Source organism: Gopherus evgoodei, chromosome 1, assembly GCF_007399415.2.
Source record: "Gopherus evgoodei ecotype Sinaloan lineage chromosome 1, rGopEvg1_v1.p, whole genome shotgun sequence".
NCBI lineage: Eukaryota > Metazoa > Chordata > Testudines > Testudinidae > Gopherus > Gopherus evgoodei.
In genome coordinates this window covers 228108641-228130487 of record NC_044322.1, presented here as the reverse complement: position 1 = coordinate 228130487, position 21847 = coordinate 228108641, and the positions used below count along the sequence as shown (strand labels likewise).

The window sequence follows — 21847 nt, the reverse complement described above, 5'->3', positions numbered from 1 at the left end:
TGGCGCCCCGGGTGTAATCATGGCAGAAGAGCCGGGCGCGCACCTTCCCCAGGTCCCACCACCGCCGCGCCAAGGAAAAGGCACGCCTCTGCCCTCGCCAGGCCAGCCAGAACTCCCGGAAGGACGCCACGAAGCCCGCATCCTCCAGCAAACTATTATTAAAGTGCCAATAGGCCAGCCGCGGCCTCTCCGCGCAGAGAGAGGCCGTCACAGTGGCAAGGTGGTGATCTGAAAAAGGGGGCCGGCCGAACGCTGGAGGAGTGGGCCTGTGAAAGGTGGAAAGGCGACAGGTAAACACAGTCCAGTCAGGAATGGTGCGACCGATGGGCCTCCACTCGGACTAAGGTGAACATCGAGAAGTCGTACGGGTGGTGGTTGCGCCAGACATCCACCAGGGAGTGGCGATCGACGATCTCCCGGAGGACGTCTGCGGCAGCTGGGCACTGCTCGGTCCCCGAGCAGTCTCGTTCCTCGAGGGTGATGTTAAAGTCCCCGCCCAGGACCAGGCACTCACGAGGATCCAGGGAGCTGAGGAAGGTGGACGCCTGCTGATAAAAATGCAACCTCTCCAGGCCCGATGTCGGGGCGTAAACGTTGACAAGATTAACCACAAGCCCCTCCATACAGACCCGGAGGTGCAGCAGGCAACCTGGGACAGCCTCGGCGACCTCCAGCACCTTGGGCCATAGGTCAGGGGAGAATAGGGTCGCCACTCCAGCCGTGCGAACTGAGAGGCGGCTAAAGTAGACCCTGTCCCCCCATTCCAGCCGCCAGCTAGCTTCAACGGCCAGATCCATATGGGTCTCCTGCAGGAAAACCACAGAGTACTCCCCCTCCCGAAGGAAGGAGAGCACCTGGCTCCTGCTGAGACTCATCCTACAGCCCCGGGTGTTTAATGTGGCAAAGACGATTGGTGCCATGAGGAGGGCTGGGGGGGATCCTCGCTGGTAGGCATGCCCACAGCCTCCGTTGGGCCGTGCAGCAATCCATGACCTACCCCGTAGGTGAGTAAAAAGTCGCGGAAGAGGTGGACCCGCTGGTAGGCCGCGGCGGCCTGCTTCCCAGTCCTGTTACCCTCCCCCATGAGGGCCCTTGCGGCCCGGAGGACCTGATGGAAATCCCCCCACCGCTGAAGCACAAGCTGGACTTTGTTACGGGAGCCACAGACTTCCTCAAGGAACTCCCGCAGCTCCTCCTTCAGCGCATGGGGGGGGGAGGTCACTGATCTATTACTGTCCCCCAGTGGGACCCCTGTCACAGCCCCATGGCCCACCGAGGCAGGCAGGCAGAGGGCAGACCCCCGATGTGGCGTCCGATGGGCTGACGTCACGCAACCTGCCCCACTCCCCGGTTCAACAGTGGGCGGCGTAAGGAAAACAGCAGTCCCCGATGGGTCGGGATGGGGAAAAACAACTAAAGCCACTCCCTGGGGGGTATCCCCAGGGGTAGCACTGGCAGCACGGGAGGTAGAGGGGACAAGGACAGGGCTTGCATCAGGAATAGGGCAGGGGACAGGAGTAGAGCGAGGATCAGGAAGGGAACCGTGGAGACGGGCAGAAGTAGGATCCTGAGCCTCAATAGTCGGGCCGCTGAAAGGTGGCCCCTCCTGGTTAGGCTCAGAGATCTGGGGAGTGGGAAGGAGACACCCAACGATGCCGGGCTCAGCCACTATGGTTTGGGTGGTAGCCTCGGCATCAGGAGATGGATGGTCGTCAACAGGGTCCCTGCCCGGGAAGGAGGTTGGGTGCTCCACACCCAAGAGGGACACCCCCTGGGAACTGGGTCCCGGCAGCGGGGCACCAGCCGTCGCCTCAATGGGCTTGGCAGCTGTCAGCAGGGTGCCACCTGCAGCCGGGCTGATGGAATATTCCAGGGGACCCTCAGAGGTGGGAGCAGAAGCAGCGGTCAAGGGAAGGAAACACGGGGACAGGGGTGAGGTCGCCTAGATCGAGGTCCACTGGCAGAGGATCATCCTCCCCCTGCGTGACGGGGGTCAGACCCAGGGCCGCGATCTCCTCGTAGATGGAAGGGAGATCACCGTCTGCCACCCCGAGGCCCTCCCTGCCAGCACCCGAGGCGACGCCCACCCCGGTGCATGCAGGGGTCTCAAATGGAAAGGGGGTAAGAGGGGCTCCCTCAGGGGCTACCATAGGAAGGGACCCCGGAGGAGGGGTGATGTCACCTTCCGGTACTGCCATGGCATCCCCAGCTGGTACCACACAATGGGAGTCATCAGGGGGCAAGGCGGAAGGCTCGTCATCAGTGCCCTCCTTCCTGCTCTTCCAGGGGGTCTCCAAATCCGAAGGATGTATCAGGGCTCGAGCCTTCTGCTTGCCCCGCTTCCCCTGCACTAAGGACCAGCCCTCCATGGCATCATCTGGGGGCTGGTTAACAGGGGTAGGGTCAGGGCGCAAGGGCAATGGCTCAGGAAATCAAGGAGGCAATGGTAGGGTAGCAGGAACGAGGGAGGAGTCTCCCTGGGGAGAGCCCTCTCCCATGCCCGGCAGTATCTCTGCCATACCCTCTGCCACAGCGGTGGACCGAGAAGGAGGAGGGACAGCTTCGGGTGCTAGGCAGCCAGGGTCATCAGTGATGACAGGGCCGGTGCCTTGCCAAGGCTCGGGGGTCCCGGACACTCCTCCGTGCCGGGTCAAGGGGCAGTCCCTCCAGACATGCCCCATCACCCGGCAGAGGTTGCATCGGGCCTCCCCCGTTGAGTAATGCACCCGGTAGTGGGCTCCGTGGTAGGGGACCAAAAGGACCCCTCGAGTGCCTCTCCGCCACGCGCTGCCGGTGGCGGTTGAAGCTGCACTTGCCGGCGGAACGAGAGGACGTGACGGAGGGCGGGGTCCTTGCATCCCAACGGGAGAGGGCTGATGACGGAGATAGCACGCCCCAGGGTAGAAAGGGCAGGCAGAAGGGCTGCATTGGGCAAGAAGGGGTGGACTGAGGTTAGGACCAAGCGGACCCCTAGGTCTTCCAACGGCTTCAGGGGAGGAACGCCCCCCACTACCAGGCCCATCTCTACCGTGGGCAGTGGCCTCCAATGCCAGGAAAAAGACCACCCTCCCATACATTTTGGAGGCCTCCACGATGGCCATGGGCCCCACCACCCTCGCCAACGCCAGCACGTAGGTCTCCACGTGGGGCGAGGCGGACATCAGGAGGCAACGGACGCTGTGCTTCCTGGTGAAGGTGGGGAAGGGGCCCCGGCCGCTATAGATGGTAGCGGAAGTGGCAGTCGGAGGAGCAGCGGCAGGCGAGGGGGCCGCCGCCACCTGGGCGTATGCCTTGGAGGCCGGGGTAGGGACACCCGCAGAGCTAGTGGAGGGAGTAGCGGGGAGGGACGCTGCGGCTGGTAGCAGGGCTGTGGCAGCGGGGGCAGTCTCTGCCATGGAGGGCCTGGCCTTTTTAGCAGGGCCCTTACCCTTTTTCCCACCCCGACCTTTCCCACTGGCTGAGGGAGCTCCCCCCGAATCAGAAGGGGCGAGGGACTTGGCAGCAGCGGAGGTCTCCCCGGTACTCACTGCTGCCGGTGCCTCAGCGGGGGTGGTGCCAGGTGGACCGGCAGCGGTGGTCGAGGTAGAGGCCTGGGGAATGGACACGGGGGTAGGTGGAGGAGGGGCAGTGGGAGCATCGCGAGGGGTCTCCCCCGCCACGTCCCCCATCATAACGAAAGCGGGGAGGGGGACAAGCAGCAAGGGGAGGGGAGGGAGAGGAGGAGACCACCCCTCCCTGCTAGGCTGCAGGCAGAGGAGGAGGGTGCCAAAAAGGGAAGGCTAAAGGGGCATGGGGAGCAACCAAGGACCTAGGGACGGGAGGGTGTCCCGTCACGGATTCAGAGGGGATTCTGGCTCCTCCAGTTGCACTAGGGGATATGGAGGGACAATGGCATAGGGGAGTGCAGTGAACAAGGGCAAACTCCAATGGGGGAAGGGCAAAAGCGCATGGGAGGGGGCCTGGGCGCACGAGGGAAGGGACCAATCAGGGCTGGGGGATCACAAGGTGGTGGTGGGGAACGGCGAGCTGGGAATGGGATGGAGGGACCACGGGGCTAGCTGCATGGCTGGGGCAGGACTATCAGGGCCGCAGAGGGAAACAGGTGAGGCGGACAAATGTGGCAAAGGAAAGGGGGTCAATCCAGGGGGTAGGGAGAAGTGACACGCACACGGGCACTTGTGCCAAAGTCAATGCTTGGCTGCTGCTGCTGCAGGCCCAAATGATGGAAGCGGGTGTGGTGAGCCAGACAAGCAGCTCAGTCCCAGAGGCAGGAGTCCGAAGCAGAAGGAAAACAGCCAGCGGGGGTGGTGGAGGGGACAACAATGGTGGTGGGGGTGAAGGGAAACACGGATGGACCGGGGGCAGGCTCCACGCTACACCCCCGGTGTCCCAACAGACACAGTCCAAACCCCCACCACAAGAGCACAGTTCAAAAGAGACTCAGTCCAGTAAAGCCCCCTCCACAGCAGTCCTCACGTGGTCTTCCAGCAGTGGGTGGTCCTCTTCTCCGCCTCCTTCTCCTCAGGGCTCCAACAGCTCCCCAGCAACAGCCACAGTAGTCACAGCAGCTCCAGGTGGTGGTGGTCTGGTGTCCAGGCAGGAGGGACCGCGCTTAGATGGTGGTGTCCTCAGCAACAAGAGCTGGGGTCCCTCCCTCCCCTCCTTCTCTGGAAAGCAGGCCTTCAGCAGCTTTCTCTTCCCACCCAGGGCTGTAGATGGAGTAACAGCAGCATTTGAGGGTTGGGGAAGGGTGAGGAGATCAGTAGCCAGCCAACTAGAGGGTAGCAGAGAATGGGCGAGGCAGAGATGGAAGTGGTGGTGTCTGGCCCAGCCAAGGGAGCAGCAGGAAGAGCAGCAGCAGCAGCAGCAGCGAGGGCCCGGTGCTCAGCAGGAACAGTAGCAGCAACCCTCTTCCTCCTCCCATCTACAGCAGAGGAATTTTTTTTTTTCGCCAGAAGGGGAAGGCTAAACGGGCATGGGGAGCAGCCAAGGACCTAAGGGTGGGAGGGTTTCAGGGCACCAACGCAGAGGGGGGTTCCGGCTCCTCCAGTTACACTAGCGGATCAGGGGGGGCAACGGCAGAGGGGGGAGTGCAGTGAACAAGGGGAAACCAAATGGGGAAGGGCACAAGCGCCTGGGAGGGGGCATGGGCGCACGTGGGGGGGGGACCGATCAGGGCTGGGGGAGCACAGGGTGGGTGGAAAAGGGAGAGCTGGGATTGGGATAGAGGGAACACGGGGACAGCTGCAGGGCTGGGGCAGAACTATCAGGGCCGCAGAGGGAAACAGGTGAGGCGGACAAATGTGGCAAAGGAAAGGGGGTCAGTCCAGGGGGTAGGGAGAAGTGATGCGTACACGGGCACTTGTGCTAAAGTCAATGCTTGGCTGCTGCTGCTGCAGGCCCAAATGATGGAAGAGGGTGTGGTGAGCCAGACAAGCAGCTCAGTCCCAGAGGCAGGAGTCCAAAGCAGAAGGAAAACAGCCAGCGGGGGTGGTGGAGGGGGCAACGATGGTGGTGGGGGTGAAGGGGGACACGGATGGACTGGGGGGCAGGCTCCACGCTACACCCCCGGTGTCCCAACAGACACAGTCCAAACCCCCACCACAAGAGCACAGTTCAAAAAAGACTCAGTCCAGTAAAGCCCCCTCCACAGCAGTCCTCACATGGTCTTCCAGCAGTGGGTGGTCCTCTTCTCCTCCTCCTTCTCCTCGGGGCTCCAACAGCTCCCCAGCAACAGCCACAGTAGTCACAGCAGCTCCAGGTGGTTGTGGTCTGGTGTCCAGGCAGGAGGGACCCAATTTAGATGGTGGTGTCCTCAGCAACAAGAGCTGGGGTCCCTCACTCCCCTCCTTCTCTGGAAAGCAGGCCTTCAGCAGCTTTCTCCTCCCACCCAGGGCTGTAAGTGGAGTAACAGCAGCATTTGAGGGTTGGGGAAGGGTGAGGAGATCAGTAGCCAGCCAACTAGAGGGTAGCAGAGAATGGGCGAGGCAGAGATGGAAGTGGTGGTGTCTGGCCCAGCCAAGGGAGCAGCAGGAAGAGCAGCAGCAGCAGCAGCAGCGAGGGCCCGGTGCTCAGCAGGAATAGTAGCAGCAGCCCTCTTCCTCCTCCCATCTACAGCAGAGGAATAGAAGGGAGATCTACTGGCCACAGGAGAAGAAGGTTTCTGTTCCCTGAGTCACCAGAGCAGGGGCTGCTCCAGGCTAATGAGAACACCTGACTTCAATTAACCTGCTAAGAGTCAGGTGAGGCTGTTAAGCACCTGACTCTAATTAAGGCCCCTCTGATGCTATAAAAGGGCTCACTCCAATCAGGCTAAAGGGAGCTAGAGGAGAGGAAGTGCATGTGAGGGAGGAACTGGGAGCAAGAGGTGTGTAAGAAGCTGAGAGTGAGTAGGCATATGCTGGAGGACTGAGAAGTACAAGCATTATCAGACATCAGGAGGAAGGTCTGGTGGTGAGGACAAAGAAGGTATTGGGAGGAGGACATGGGGAAGTAGCCCAGGGAGTTGTAGCTGTTGCACGACTGTACCAGGAGGCACTCTAGACAGCTGCAGTCCACAGGGCCCTGGGCTGGAACTCGAAGTAGAGTGCAGGCCCGGGTTCCCCCCAAACCTCCCAACTCCTGATCCAACACAGGAGGAATTGAGCTGGATTGTGGCTTCTACCAGAGGGGAAGGTCTCTGCGCTGTTTCCCGCCAATAAGTGCAGGACTTACTAAGGCAGAGGAGGAACTTTGTCACACCTGTCAATCCCACCTTTTCCTTAGGTGGATCCTGAATACTCTGAATCTACCATATTTATTCCTCCCACACTTCACACATGAGTCCTTGAGATGCAGTCACCACCCTTCTAGCCACAGAAAACTACCTGGGATTCTTCTCACAGGATAGTGAAGTGAAGTGCTGTCACTTCAGTCACTGCAGTAGTTGCTGTTGAATAAGACAAAATACATTCTGCCTATCAATTAGATACTGAATGGTCCCTATTGCCATACTAACAGTGGCCACCTCACAATCTCTAATGTATATATCCTCACCAGGTCAGCTGACAGCAATTCCGAGCCCCAGGGCAGAACAGTCAATGGGCCACCAGGCATATACAAGCCATGCCTGCGCAGACGTGGTCTGCCTGATGTTTAGGTGGTGATGAGCCTGCACTGGCTGGTGCCCAGCGAGCTGCCAGCTATGCTGCTGGGGGCACTTTTCCAGCACAGCCAGGGCTTCCACATGTCCAACTGGTAGGGCTGCCAACTGTCTAATTGCACAAACCCAAAGACGCTTGCTCTGCCCCCCAGCCCACCCCTTCCCTGAGACCATGCCCCTGTCCTTCCCCTTCTCCAAGGCCCCACCCCTGCTTGCTCCATCCCCCTACCCTCTGTCACTCACTCTCCCCCACCCTCACTCATTCTCACCAGGCTGGGGCAAGGGGTTGGGGTGTAGGGGGTGTGTGGGGTGCAGGCTCTGGGAGGGAGTTTGGGTGTAGGAGAGAAGGGGTGTGGGCTCTGGGAGGGGGTATGAGAGCAAGAGGTGTGAGTGGTGCAGGCTCTGGAAAGGAGTTCGGGTGTGGGAGGGGGTGCAGAGTCAGACTCTGGGAGGGAGTTTGGGTGTGGGCTCTGGGGTGGGGGTGCGGGAGGGGTAAGAGTGCAGGCTCTGGGATGAAGTTTGGGTGCGGAGGGCGTGGGAGCGGGTGTGGGGTCAGACTCTGGGAGGAAGTTTGGGTGCGGGCCGCAGGCTGAGGCAGGGGGTCAGCGCCTACCTTGGGAGGCTACTGAAAGCAACTGGCACACCCCTCTGGCAGCAGTTCCTATGCAGGGGGCCCTGGGGGTCTCCGCAAGCCGCTGCCTGCAAGCACTGCTCCCGCAGCTCCCACTGGGTGCAGTTGTCAGCCAATGGGAGCTGCGGAGTCAGCGCATGGGTTGGGATTAGAGCACAGAGACCCCCTCCTAGGGGCTGCTAGGATGTGCCAGCCGCTTCTGGGAGCAGTGCGGAGTGAGGATGGGCAGGAAGCTTGCCTTAGGCCCACCGTACTGCAGGCAGTGGCGGCAGCCGGGGGGCCCCTGGGCCCTTTTAAATCACCCGGGCCCCTGGGCAATTGCCACCTTTGACCCCCATCGTCAGGCCTGATCCTCTCAAAATCTCTGAAAGGCAGGGTATTTCTGGTATCCCTAGTTTACAGATGGGGAACTGAGGCAAAGAGAGGCTAAGGGACTTGCCCAAGATCACACAGGAAGTCTGCGGCACAGCAGGGAATCAACCTGAGGCCTCCCAAATCCCAGGCTAGCAAGCTAATGACTGGACCATCCTTCTTCTAGTTTAATCACTATATGTAACATGTTCCCGCTGCTGCTAAATGTTAATTAGCCATCATCAAATGATTTACAAATCCATTATCAGTATTTATCTGAGAAGAGGAGACACTAAATATGAGGAAAGGGACAGTTTTCTTTGGAGGCTGGCAGCTTGAAAGGAAATAAATGTTTCTGAAATTCTATCAGTGGAAAACCTACACGCTGCAGCAAGTAGTGCTGGTGATTTAAGACTCAACGGTCTTCCCTTTAAATCAGTACTGAGGCAACATGGCTGAGACAAGGCATTAGGGGGCACTGTGCAGCTGTAAGTGCTGAATTTTAAATGATGGGTAAAACCAAGAGCCTGACCTGTGTCTTTAAAGATCACCCTGGTACTTTGGGCTGAGGTGGTAGCCCTGGTGTCTCAAGTACTACATTATGTTATCTGAGGAAAGGCTTCTGAGGTTTACTGATTAACATGGGGGTGGGGGGTCCCTTTCTGAGGTCTTGCCTTTCTAATGCCTTCGTCCCTTCTTACAGCACTTCCTATGTTGAATCAGACTGGTGTCCTGCTGTGACAATATATAATGCTCCTGAGGACTACACTTAAAGACCTTGTACCCCATAGTGTCACTCTCCAATTGGTTAATATTACACAAGATGGATTTCCCTTCTGACTCCAGTTTGTAAACTTCATGAAGTTTACACTTGTTACCTTAGCTTGTTTATTTATCTATGTTATCAATGGGCATAAAACTATAGAATCTTATCAATGTTCTTTATATCTTACTGTGGCAGGGAAGACAACAGGCTGAGTAAACTTTGTGTGAAATTCTTCCCTTCCTGGTTTTCTATCTTACCATCTTTCTTTCTTTCTCTACATTTACCGGTCATTATTAATTTGTTCTAGTGATCCCCCTGCTATATGTAGTTCTCTCCTTCAAACTTCGTCTCACACTTAGCCAGCACCTGTCCTCCACATTTCCTTCTGAATGTGTATTTGCTGTTTCCTCTATCATGGAATTAAAACCTAAAATAATATTTTTCAGTCTGGTCACTAAAGCCACATTTGATGAATCAGGAAGCTGTGTAACAATGCATAAACCACTGCAAACTCAAACCTTGCCTGTGGATTCTGAATATAGGAAAGGTGGACTTGTTTGAACCTTTGTGAACTTCATGGCCATTGAAATTATGTTTACCACTTTTGAGACTAAAATATGCAAGATTAATCCAGTTCTACTGTTAGGATAGCAAGCATCCATCACAGTAACTTTGTGCAGAGAGCTGTACATACCACACTCAGCAGTTCTATATTTGCTCACTGGGCCAGATTTGCAAGAGAGCTTAGTTCCTTTTTTAGGCATCAAAATAAGTTCATACTGCATGTTTTCAAAGGGTTCATGGCTTGTCTTTATGGTGTGAATCTACTGTGCACCAGCTTGCCATGTCGCAATGCCCCATATGGACACTGCCATAGTGCAATGAACATCCCGGAATATGGCTTGACTACTTGAAAGTATAATATGCCAAGCTGCACTCCAGGAGTTCCACCGTACTGTAGCAGCGTCCACGTGGGACGGTACACCACACCAAGTTACTGCACTGTAGATTCACACTCTGCCTTGCTACACAGTAACTCGTCATGTAGACAAGGCCTCAGCATGTCAGGTGCTGAACTTTTTAGAATGTCCCGCCATAAGTGTCACAATGATAGCTGTAGTAGGAAGAGATCCTGAGACATAAGCTGTTGTATCTGAGGCCTGTTGTGAGGCAGAACCTGCTCACAGAATCTGGCAAGGACAGGGATGATATTGCAGAAATACACATTCCTAGAAGTGCTCACACAAACACCTCCTGATATCAAGCGGACCCAGAACACCCCGATATCAAGGATGGTACAAAAACATTCCCCAAGGCTAACAGGAACACACTGACCCCTCCCAAAAGGTAAGGTCAGGATGACAGTACATATTAGAGATGTTTTGATCAAATCAACATGTACAAGGTGATGGGTGATAACTAGCTATGTCAGGGGGCAGTAACTATGTCAGAGGGGCAGTACGTAACTTGTTTGTATCAGGGTATAAAGAAGTATCTCAGAGGGGGTATCTTTGTCAAGGTGAGGGAGAAATGGAAAGTCCCACCATTCAGTGAGCTGTGCCCATTGTCACGGGCATACATGTCTTAGTATCCTCGTAGAGTCTGCCAGATGCTATTACTGTGCTTTGTTGACAATAAACCTGGCCTGGTGCCTTCATACCTTAACAGATCTTGTGGTCATTGGGCAGTGCACTCAAGGTCTGCCGTGCCAGCTGTCTGTGCAGAGCTGGGACAGCACACAGGAAAAACACACACAGGCAGCCGAACATCTAACAATAGCTACTAGGTGCTCAGCACTTTTGAAAATCTGTCCATTTCATTTCAGTACTGAAATGGGAGCTGAACTCTTTTGAAAAACTGAGCCCAATTGTCTGTGTTGAGCACTTAAATCTGGCCCCAAGTTCTTTTGAAAATCAGGTCCCTACACTTATGTTATTTATTTTATAAGAGAAGCAGAATTAAACGTACCCGCAGGCCAAGTTCCACATTTTCCCCTCCGTATATATGCATTCCGCCATCCAGTACCCCAATCTCACCCAAAAACACTCTATGTGCAGCAAGTATCCCCATAATAGAAGGACTCCTGGGAAAGAGAATAAATACAGTTGGAGAGAAGAAATAACTACAAAATAAACAGGAAGAGGAATAAACAATCATTTGAGAATTAATTATGCTCTTTTGAATTTCCTGTTCAGTGAGAGACTGAGTGTTGGGCTCATTGGGACAATTCTTATTTTGTTTGTGCTAGTTTGGGGGTCCCTAATAAATTGTTCTTTAGCTAGATTTGGCTTCTTCCCATCTCATTTCTACCACCACCCTGTATTTACAGTGGATATTTCCATAAATACATTTTGTGCCAAAATTCTGCCCATCCTTATCTATCTAGGTATTTACCCATTACCAGTGTCTGAGTGTGTAATGAATTTATTCAGGGTGGAGTTATGTTAGCAGCATGCAAATACAAGATGCATTAATCCTTTCTGTTGAATATGGACATTAAATGCCTCATAATAGTTTATTTATTTTGCATACCTTGTACATAATGACTTTCATCTCCAAAATGCACTATTTTAACGAGGGAATGTTCACACCACCATATGTGAAGTAGGTAGGATTGCCAGGTTTCCGGTTTTTGACCGAAATGCCTGGTTGAAAAGGGACCCTGGCGGCTCTGGTCAGCACTGCCAATCAGGCTGTTAAAAGTCTGATCAGTGGTGCTGAGGGGCTCAGGCAGGTTAGTCCCTACCTGTCCTAGTACTGCACTGCACCCCAGAAGTGGCCAGCAGGTCTGGCCCCTAAGCAGGGGGGCCACAAGGCTCCGTGCATTGTCCTCACCGTAGGCACTGGCTCCTCACTTCCATTGGCTGGGAACCACGGACAATGGGAGCTGGGGGAGGCAGTGCCTGTGGGTGAGAGCAGTGCACTGAGCCTCCTGCCCCTCCCGTCCCCCACCAGGTGCAGCATGGTGCCAGGACAGGTAGAGAGCCTGCCTTAGAACCACAGCACCACTGACTGGGAGCTGCCTGTGGTACGCTTGCATCCCAACCCTAAGCCCCAAACTTCTGTCCCAGCCTAGAGCCCCCTCCTGCACCCCAAACCCCTCATCCCCAGCCCCACCTCAGAGCCCACACCACCAGCTGGAGCCCTCACCCACTCTTGGACCTCAACTCCCTGTCCCAGCTCAGAGACCCCTCCCACACCCTGAACCCCTCATTTCTGGCCCCACCCCAGAGCCCACACCCCTACTTAGAGCCCACACTCCCTCCTGCACCCCAACCCCCATCCCAGCCCCCTGAAAGTGAGTGAGGATGGGAGGGAGGAGTCACCGAGAGAGGTGAAATTTAGTGAGTGGGGGTGGGGCCTTGGGGAAGGGGTGTGGCTAGGGTGTTCGGTTTTGTGCAGTTAGAAAGTCAGCAACCCTAGAGGTAGGTGTGAAGGACTTGGAAGATGCCTGTCATATCTCATGAATGATCTATATCTTTGTTATTATATTGTATTATATTATATTTGTTATAAGGGGCTAGATCCCAGGAAAGGGAGGAAAAGCCCAGATAAAAGTTCCTCAGCAAACACCAAGAGCTATTAACTGTGATGTTACCTCAGAGCAACCCAATAAGATACATAAACTGTTTTGACCAAATTTAAGAGAGACACAGGGACTGTGGAGAAGCAGACTGAACCCCAGCCCCAGAAGTGGGGGTGTTTGGGTAAGCCAGGTCTATCTAAGTTGTAGGTAAGAAAGTAATGCATGTAGATTGTTGTGTCAAAGCCCTCTTCTTGTTACTCTGTGTTACTTCTGTTAAGATGAAACAATTTTCATGTGTTGAAAAGGCTGTTTCACGTCACTCTAGTCATATACTGGTCACAGCTTCCCAAGGGAAGAATTGCAGGCCTTGAACCCAGTCGGGCCTGCTGAGAAGTCAGTTGGTCTGCAGAGGCCTGTAATCTGGTACTTCTGTCAGAGTGGGAAAATTGAGATTCCACCACAAGGAGGTAAAGAAAAGGCACAGGGCCTGTCACTTGGAGAGGTTGCACTCAGGCAGACATAGAGTTGGTCTACACTGCAATTAAAAACCCATGGCTGGCCTGTGCTGGCTGGCCCATGCTAGCTGATCTAGGCCAAGGGGCTTGGGCTCAGGGGCTGTTTAATTGTGGTGTAGATGTTCAGGACCCGGCAAGGTGAGAGTGTACTAGAGCTCAGGCTGCTACCCAAGCCGTAAAGTCTACACCACAACTAAACAGCCCCTTAGCCCAAGCCCCATAATCCTGAGTCAGCTGGAATGGACCACTCATGGGTGTCTGACTGAAGTGCAGACATACCCCTAGAGAAGAGTCAGAGGTACAGCTAACTCTCAACTGTGACAGTAAGTAAGTATTATTATCCATTTATAGATGGGAAACTTGGACAGACAGATTAAACTATTTGCCCAAGATTGCAGAAGGAGAAATATTTAGTACCAGACTTAGAATGCTTTTACAGAGACCGCATGGGACACAAGGGTGTCATCAGGAGGAGGGAGAAAACTTGTTCACCTTAGCCTCCAATGATAGATCAAGAAGCAATGGGCTTAAACTGCAGCAAGGGAGATTTAGGTTGGACTTTAGGAAGAAGTTCCTAACTGTCAGAGTAGTTAAACACTGGAATAAATTGCCTAGGGAAGTTGTTGAATCTCCATCTCTGGAGATATTTAAGAGTAGGTTAGATAAATGTCTATTAGGGATGGTCTAGGCAATATTTGGTCCTGCCATGAGGGCAGGGGACTGGACTCGATGACCTCTCGAGGTCCCTTCCAGTCCTAGAGTCTATGAGTCTATGAGAGTCTAACATGAGATCTCTAATGTTTACTACACAACTCTCAGATCCAAACTGACAATTTCAACTCACCTGCATTTTGCAGATATCTTACCCACCCATTCTTTGGGTGCATCTGAAGAAGTGGGCTGTAGCCCACGAAAGCTTATACTCAAATAAATTTGTTAGTCTTTAAGGTGCCACAAGTATTCCTGTTCTTTTTGCGGATACAGACTAACATGGCTTCTACTCTGAAACCACCCACATGAGAAAACCCTATCCTTGTTAGTTTTAAAGGTAAGTCTGAAAACATCTCAGATATCTGGGGTCTTTGTTCCCTCAAGAATACTATTCAGACTTACCGGACTGGAGCCGTGTCATCTTTGAGCGCATACCATTCTTTTGGTAATGGTTCATAGAGGCACCATAGTGCCCAGTCAAATCCATCTGCAGCCACAGCATACTCAAGAAGTTCGAAGTCATCAAAGCGAACATTGTCAAATACTGGTGATATTATAATAGTGCGATCTTCCTTGATTCGAGACAGAATAGGTTCAGCCCTAAGACAATGAACAAAAATATTATTTTCACCTTGTAGCAAGTATGGACCTGGTGAACCAAAGTGCATGGCACCGTAATGCTGAAATGTGCAGCCCATTTCTTAGAATTGAGACCAAAGATATGACTGAGCCCTCGGCTCCTGTCTCAGCTCTACCAAGTAATGACCAGTAGTGGCATGTGACCAGAAAGGGTTAAACATGCTGCAAATTAAACAACTGTTAAAAACATGTAAGGAGATAATGTTTGTGGTTTTTGTGTATTTAATTTACATATATATGAGGAGGGTCAACAATGTAATCAACAGTCTCTGTCTATGTTGTATTCTGTTAATCAGAAGATCAAAAGAACATCCTGACATTTAAATGAATTGTAAACACAGAATAGCTCTGTATTCATCTCTCTTTGAAATGTATTGTGAATGGTGGAGGAATAAGTAAATTGCCTTATGTTAATTCATATCGTTAACTACTCGTGAAGGACCTCCTTCAAAGTCATCCTAATTACTTTTTGTTCCCAGAGGAAAAGACGGTTACTCACCTTTGTAACTGTTGTTCTTCGAGATGTGTTGCTCATATCCATTCCAATTAGGTGTGCGCGCGCCGCATGCACGTTCGTCGGAGACTTTTCACCCTAGCAGCACTCGGTGGGCCAGCAGGTCGCCCCCTGGAGTGGCGCCGGTATGGCGCCTGATATATACCCCTGCTGGCCCGCCCGCTCCTCAGTTCCTTCTTGCCAGTTACTCCGACAATGGGGAAGGAGAGCGGGTGTGGAATGGACATGAGCAACACATCTCGAAGAACAACAGTTACAAAGGTGAGTAACCGTCTTTTCTTCTTCGAGTGCTTGCTCATATCCATTCCAATTAGGTGATTCCCAAGCCTTACCTAGGCGGTGGGGTCGGAGCGAGATGTTGCGAACTGTAAAACCGCTGCGCCGAAAGCGTCATTGTCTCTAGCCTGCTGGACCAGTGCATAGTGCGATGCAAAGGTGTGTACAGAAGACCAGGTGGCCGCGCGGCAGATTTCCTGTATGGGGACATGGGCCAAAAACGCGTCAGATGAAGCTTGAGCCCTGGTAGAATGGGCGGTAAGAGGCCCTGCAGGAACGTGGGCCAAGTCGTAACATATCCGGATGCAGGACGTCACCCAGGATGCGATACGCTGGGAGGAGATTGCCATGCCCCTCGTGTGCTCCGCCACTGCCACAAACAATTGTGGTTAACGGCGGAAGGGTTTTGTCCTCTCAATGTAGAAAGCGAGAGCCCTTCGGACATCTAAGGAATGGAGCTGTTGCTCTTGTCGAGATGAATGCGGCTTTGGGTAAAAGACTGGCAGGAAGACGTCCTGGTTAACATGAAAGGCGGAGACGACCTTAGGGAGGAACGCCGGGTGCAGTCGCAGCTGTACCTTGTCCTTATGGAATACAGTATACGGAGGGTCCACGGTCAGAGCCTGAAGCTTCGAGACTCGTCTAGCCGAAGTGATAGCGACTAGGAAGGCCACTTTCCAGGACAGGTACAGCAGCGAGCACGTGGCTAAAGGTTCGAAGGGGGGCGCCATGAGCCTGATCAAGACAAGGTTCAGGTCCCAAGTACGGGTAGGCCGTTTGATGTGAGGATACAGTCGCTCCAAGCCCTTGAGGAATCTTGACACCATGGGGTGGGAAAAAACGGACTTGCCAGCCTCGCCTGGATGGAAGGTGGATATAGCCGCGAGGTGAACGCGTAGAGAGGAGATCACCAATCCCTGCTGCTTGAGAGACCACACGTAGTCCAGGATAGTGGGGACTAGTACGGAGTGTGGGGCGTGGCCGTGCTGGTTGCACCAGCAGCAGAAGCGCTTCCATTTCGCGAGGTAGGTTGAATGCATGGAAGGCTTCCTGCTGCCCAGCAACACTTGTTGTACTGCTGCAGAACAGCGCAACTCGAACTGGCTTAACCAGCCAGGAGCCATGCAGTCAGATGGAGGGACTGTAGATCCGGATGGCGCATCCTGCCAAAATCCTGCGTGATCAGATCCGGCCAAGGAGGTAGGGTAATTGGGTCCGCCAGGGACGGGTCGAGCAGCATGGCGTACCAGGGCTGCCGCAGCCAAGCCGGAGCGATCAGGATGAGGCGGGCTCTGTCTCTCCGGACCTTGATCAGGACTCGGTGGATGAGAGGGAAGGGTGGAAAAGCGTAACAAAGACTTCCCTTCCACGGAATGAGGAACGCGTCTGACAGGGAGCCCAGTGAGCGACCCTGTAGGGAGCAGAACACCTGGCATTTCCTGTTTGATCTGGAGGCGAATAGGTTTATTCAGGGAAACCCCCACCTCCGGAAAACCGAATAAAGGACGTCCGGACGGATGGACCATTCGTGGGATAGAAAGGACCTGCTCAGGTGATCCGCGAGGGTGTTCCGCACTCCCGGGAGAAAGGAGGCCACTAGGTGAATAGAGTGGGCTATACAAAAGTCCCACAGGCGTATTGCTTCCTGACACAGCGGGGAGGACCGAGACCCGCCCTGCTTGTTGATGTAACACATGGCCGTTGTGTTGTCCGTGAACACCGCAACACAACGGCCGTGTAAGTGGCGTTGAAACGTCTGGCATGCCAGTCGGACTGCCCGCAGCTCGCGCACATTGATGTGGAGGGTCAGCTCTCTTGTCGACCAGAGACCCTGTGTGCGCAGGGTCCCCAGGGTACACCCCAGCCTAGCGATGACGCGTCCGTTGTCAAGGACACTGAGGGCTGGGGGGCGTGAAACGGTAGGCCCGCACACACTTGGGAGGACGTCGTCCACCAGCCGAGGGAGCCTATAATGGTCGGTGGAATCGATATGATTGTGTCTATGGCGTCCCTGCCTGGTCGATAGACTGACACGAGCCAGGTCTGCAGCGGGCTCATGCGGAGTCTTGCATGCTTCATGACGAAGGTGCATGCGGCCATGTGCCCCAGGAGAGCGAGGCAAGCTCGAGCAGACGTGGTCGGAAAGGCTTGTAGGCCTTTGACCAGGGAAACTATAGCTTGGAACCGGTGCAGGGGAAGACTGGCTGTCGCAAGGTTGGAGTCCAGCAATGCCCCGATGAACTCTATCCTCTGCGTAGGCACCAGAGTGGACTTGCCTGGGTTGATGGTCACGCCTAGGCTCGCAAACAGCTCCCTGATGATGGCGACGTGGCCGACCACCTGCGCCTCCAAAGTGCCTCGGATAAGCCAGTCGTCGAGGTAAGGGAAGACGTGGATACGACGACGGCGCAGGGAAGCAGCGACGACCGCCATACATTTGGTGAATACCTGAGGGGCCGAGGAGAGACCAAAGGGGATGACAGTGAAGTGGTAGTGATCCTGATTTACCACAAAGCGTAGATACCGCCTGTGCGGAGGAAAAATCGCAATGTGGAAGTATGCATCCTTCATGTCGAGAGCGGCGTACCAATCTCCGGGATCCAGGGAAGGAATGATGGTTCCTAAGGATACCATGCGGGACTTGAACTTTTTGATGAATTTGTTCAGTCCTCGCAGGTCCAGGATGGGTCGAAGGCCCCCTTTTGACTTGGGGATTAAGAAATACCGGGAATAAAACCCCTTGCCCCTTAACTCCTTCGGCACCTCCTCTATAGCTCTGATGAGCAGGAGCTTGCGAACCTCCTGGACGATAAGTTGCTCATGAGAGGGGTCCCTGAAGAGGGACGAGGAGGGAGGATGGGAGGGGGGTGGAGAAATAAACTGAAGGCGATATCCAAACTCCACCGTGCGCAGTACCCAACGATCCGAGGTCAGTTGGGACCACGCCGGCAGGAAGGGGCGGAGGCGGTTGAAAAAATGAAGAGGATCCAGGGAAGGGATTGGTAAGCTGCTCTCGGGCGCACCCTCAAAAGTTTGCCTTGGGTCCCTGCGGTGGTTTGTCGGACCCAGAATTGCTACCCCTTTGAGGACCTGACTGTCGTCTGCGGTTCGGCCGGCCTCACCTCCGGGTAAAGTCCTGTCTGGAGCGAGGCGGGGGGTAAGGGCGCTGAGGGTGTGGACGGAATGGTCTTCTCTGAGTCTGAGGTGTGTGCATTCCCAGCGAACGCATGATAACCCGGTTATCCTTCAGGCTCTGTAGCCTGGGATCTGTTTTCTCCGAGAAAAGACCCTGTCCATCGAATGGCAGGTCTTGGATCATGTACTGCAACTCCGGTGGTAGTCCTGAAGCCTGCAGCCACGATATCCGATGCATGGTTACACTCGACGCCAGCGTTCTCGCTGCCGAATCTGCGGCATCTAAGGATGCTTGCAGTGTGGTCCTGGCAACCCTCTTCCCCTCTTCCAGGAGAGCTGAAAATTCCTGGCGTGAGTCCTGGGGAATTAGCTCTGTAAACTTGCAGACAGCCTCCCAGGTGTTGTGGCTGTATCGGCTCAGGAGGGCCTGCTGGTTCGCCACACGGAGCTGAAGGCCTCCCGCAGAGTAAATCTTGCGGCCCAGCAAATCCATGCGCCTGGCTTCTCTGGATTTTGGCGCAGGAGTTTGCTGGCCGTGGCGCTCCCGCTCGTTGACTGATTGTACCACCAACGAGCAGGGGGCGGGGTGTATGTAGAGGTACTCATACCCCTTGGATGGCACCATATATTTTCTTTCCACTCCGCGGGCTGTGGGTGGAATGGAGGCCGGAGACTGCCATATGGTGTCCGCCTTCGCCTGGATGGATTTGATGAAGGGGAGGGCCACCCTGGTCGGTGTTTCCGTGGAGAGTATGCTGACCACCGGGTCCTCCACTTCAGGGACTTCCTCTACAGGAAGGTTTATATTTTGGACAACGCGCCGCAGAAGGTCCTGGTGTGTGCAGAGATCAATCGGCGGGGGCCCTGATGAAGATTTGCCCGCTACCGCCTCATCTGGGGACGAGGAAGAAGATAACCCAGGGAGGAGTGATTCCTGTACGGAAGCCTCGTCCTGAGGGACCTCCGTCTCTGGGGCATCCTGCTGTGCCAGGGGATGCGCAGGGTCTTCCTCCATACCCGAGGGGGGAGGCCAGCTGACTGTGGCCTCTGGTGCATGGTGCTCCGAGTGGCTGGAGCGTGCTGGGCCCAATGGTTTGCCCTGGGCTTGATGGTATGCCCAGGGCATCCAAAAGGACCATTGCGGTGGTCCATGGTCCGGGTGGGCCTGCACATCAGAACCCCCGTAGGAGGCAGTGTCCACATGTGAAGAGGCGGACGAGTGATGTGAAGGCCACAGAGGAGCTGTCGATGACTGCGCCAGGCCCCTGCGCATACAGATTTCGTCTCTGCATGGTGCCGGCGAGCAGTACCGGGAGTCATGGCGGTACCTCGATCGGGACCGGGACCTGCTACCAGCTTGGTGCCGGGAGGTCGACCGGTGCCGTGTGCTGCCGTGCCAGGAACGGCTTCGGTAGGAACGTCAGTGCTGCGATCTGGACCGGTGCCGGGAGTAGTACGACGGCGACCGGGATCTTGATCGGTGCCGCGAGTACGACCGGTGCCGCGGGGAGCGGCCCCGGGACTGCGAGCGGCGTCTGGATCTTGATCGGCGCCGCTGAGAGTAGTCCCTCAATCTGGATCGGGACCGATGCTCGGTAGCGCCCGGCGAACGTGGGCGCACCATGGTGGGCGCACCATGGTGGGCTTGCCCATAAACTGGATAACCCGCACCGGTGGTGCCGAGGTTGGGGTGGCTCAGGCTCTGTCAGGGCGATGAGGTCGCGTGCCACGGAGAAGGTCTCCGGCGTGGAAGGCACGACGAGCTCAACCGCAGGTCATGCTGGGGAGCTAAGAGGCACCGGACTCAACGGCTCCTGCGAAGCTGGAGTCGACGGTGCGATGACGCTCGCTGCCGCGGCGGATGATGGTGCCGGGCGGTCCGATTTGGAAGCATGCTTCGACTGCGGTGCAGTTGTAGGTGCCGCAGGAGTCCTGTGCCTCTTGCTCCTCGGGGAGAGGGAGCGGTGCCGGCTGGGGTGCCGGGCGGGAAAGCGAAGCCTTTGTCGGTGCCGGGTGGTCTGGAGTGGAGGAGACGCTTGGTGCGGGTCCGGAGTCAGTACCGAAGATGGGGGAATCAGCGCTGCCTCCATCAAGAGCTGCTTTAGGCGACTGTCCCGCTCTTTCTTTGTCTGGGGCTTAAACGCCTTGCAGATCCGGCACTTGTCCGCAAGGCGGGACTCACCTAGGCACCTCAGACAGGAGTCATGCGGATCTCTTGTGGGCATCGGCAGATGACAGGCCGCACAAAGCTTGAAGCCCGGTGAACCGGGCATGGGCCCTGGTACCATGGGGAGGAAAAAAGGGGCGAACCCCCGATCCTCTCTAACTATCTACAGAACTGCAATTTAATAAATTTAACACTAACTATAACTATAACTACGATAAAAGAACTGTATACACGATACTACACAAGAGTGAAAAGCTAGGGAGGTGGAGAACAGCTAGCCATGCTCCACAGTTCCAACGACCGACACGGGTGGTAAGAAGGAACTGAGGAGCAGGCAGGCCAGCAGGGGTATATATCAGGCGCCATACCGGCGCCACTCCAGGGGGCGACCTGCTGGCCCACCGAGTGCTGCTAGGGTAAAAAGTCTCCGACGAACGTGCACGCGGTGCGCGCACACCTAATTGGAATGGATATGAGCAAGCACTCGAAGAAGAACTCCAGCTTGTCAAAAAGGATATGTATAAAATTGTATAAAAGATCCTTGGGTCTTGATCCTGTTCTTCCCAGATCTGCTTAAGGCTTCATACAGGGGAAACTCAGGCCATAAGAACTGAGATCCCAGTTCTAACTGGATCACTCTGAAATATAAACATTGGACTGTAACCTATGGACTATTTCTGAAAGAACTCTTTGCAACTACAAAGCTCACCATCTTCACTATGAATTAAAATCTTAAGGACTGATCTCATTTCTGTATGTATATTGATCTTGTTTTTTAAAATACATTTTAGTTTAGTTAATAAGAATTGGCTGTATGCATGTATTTGGGTAAGTTCTGAAACATTCATTAACCTGGGAGGCAATGTGTCCTATCCTTTGGGATTGGTAGAACCTTTTATTTTATATTATGAGATATGATTTTCAGAAACCATATTTAATGTGGGTATCGGGTGGAGGTTTAAGGCTGGATCACTTTAAGGAAACTGTGTTGTTTGAACTTCTGAGTAACCACTAAGGTATAAAAGAAGCTCTTTCATGCTGGCTTGGTAAATATAAGTACTGGAATGTTCACCAGCTTTTTGGGGATTGTCTGCCCCATTCTTTTCAGTTCATCCTAACTGAGTGACCACAGCTGGCCTCTGGGTGCTATTCCAATAAAAATAAAAACAACAAATAAGAGGAGTCCCTGGTTGTGCTATCTGTGATGAATAAGGCCACCATAGCCTGGGGTAGGGTGAGATAAGAGACGCAACACAGTCTCAGAGATGAAACGCTGTCTGCTAAGGAAGTGAACCAATGTGAGCAGTGGTCAAGCACTGAACCCAACCAACCAGGACGTATGTTAGAGAGATATGGTACAGAAAGGGAGGGTAGATACACTGATCTAAACTATATTATAAGTACCTGTTAAAAGAGACCTTGTCTTGGTTCTCTTTGTAATGATTCATGAACATCTATAACTCTATATGCAATCA

General features: G+C 54.2%; 1 protein-coding gene across 2 annotated transcripts in view; it reads right to left on the bottom strand.

The window, feature by feature from the left end:
• Positions 1–21847, bottom strand: part of GALNT8 (polypeptide N-acetylgalactosaminyltransferase 8) — a 59536-nt gene that overhangs the window by 14386 nt on the left and 23303 nt on the right. For both annotated transcript variants that reach the window (XM_030553185.1, XM_030553195.1), the window contains exons 5-6: positions 14044–14241; positions 10858–10972 (exon numbers count right to left, since the gene is read on the bottom strand). In XM_030553185.1, coding sequence (XP_030409045.1) covers positions 10858–10972; positions 14044–14241 — 313 coding nt within the window. The remainder of the gene's footprint in view (positions 1–10857; positions 10973–14043; positions 14242–21847) is intronic.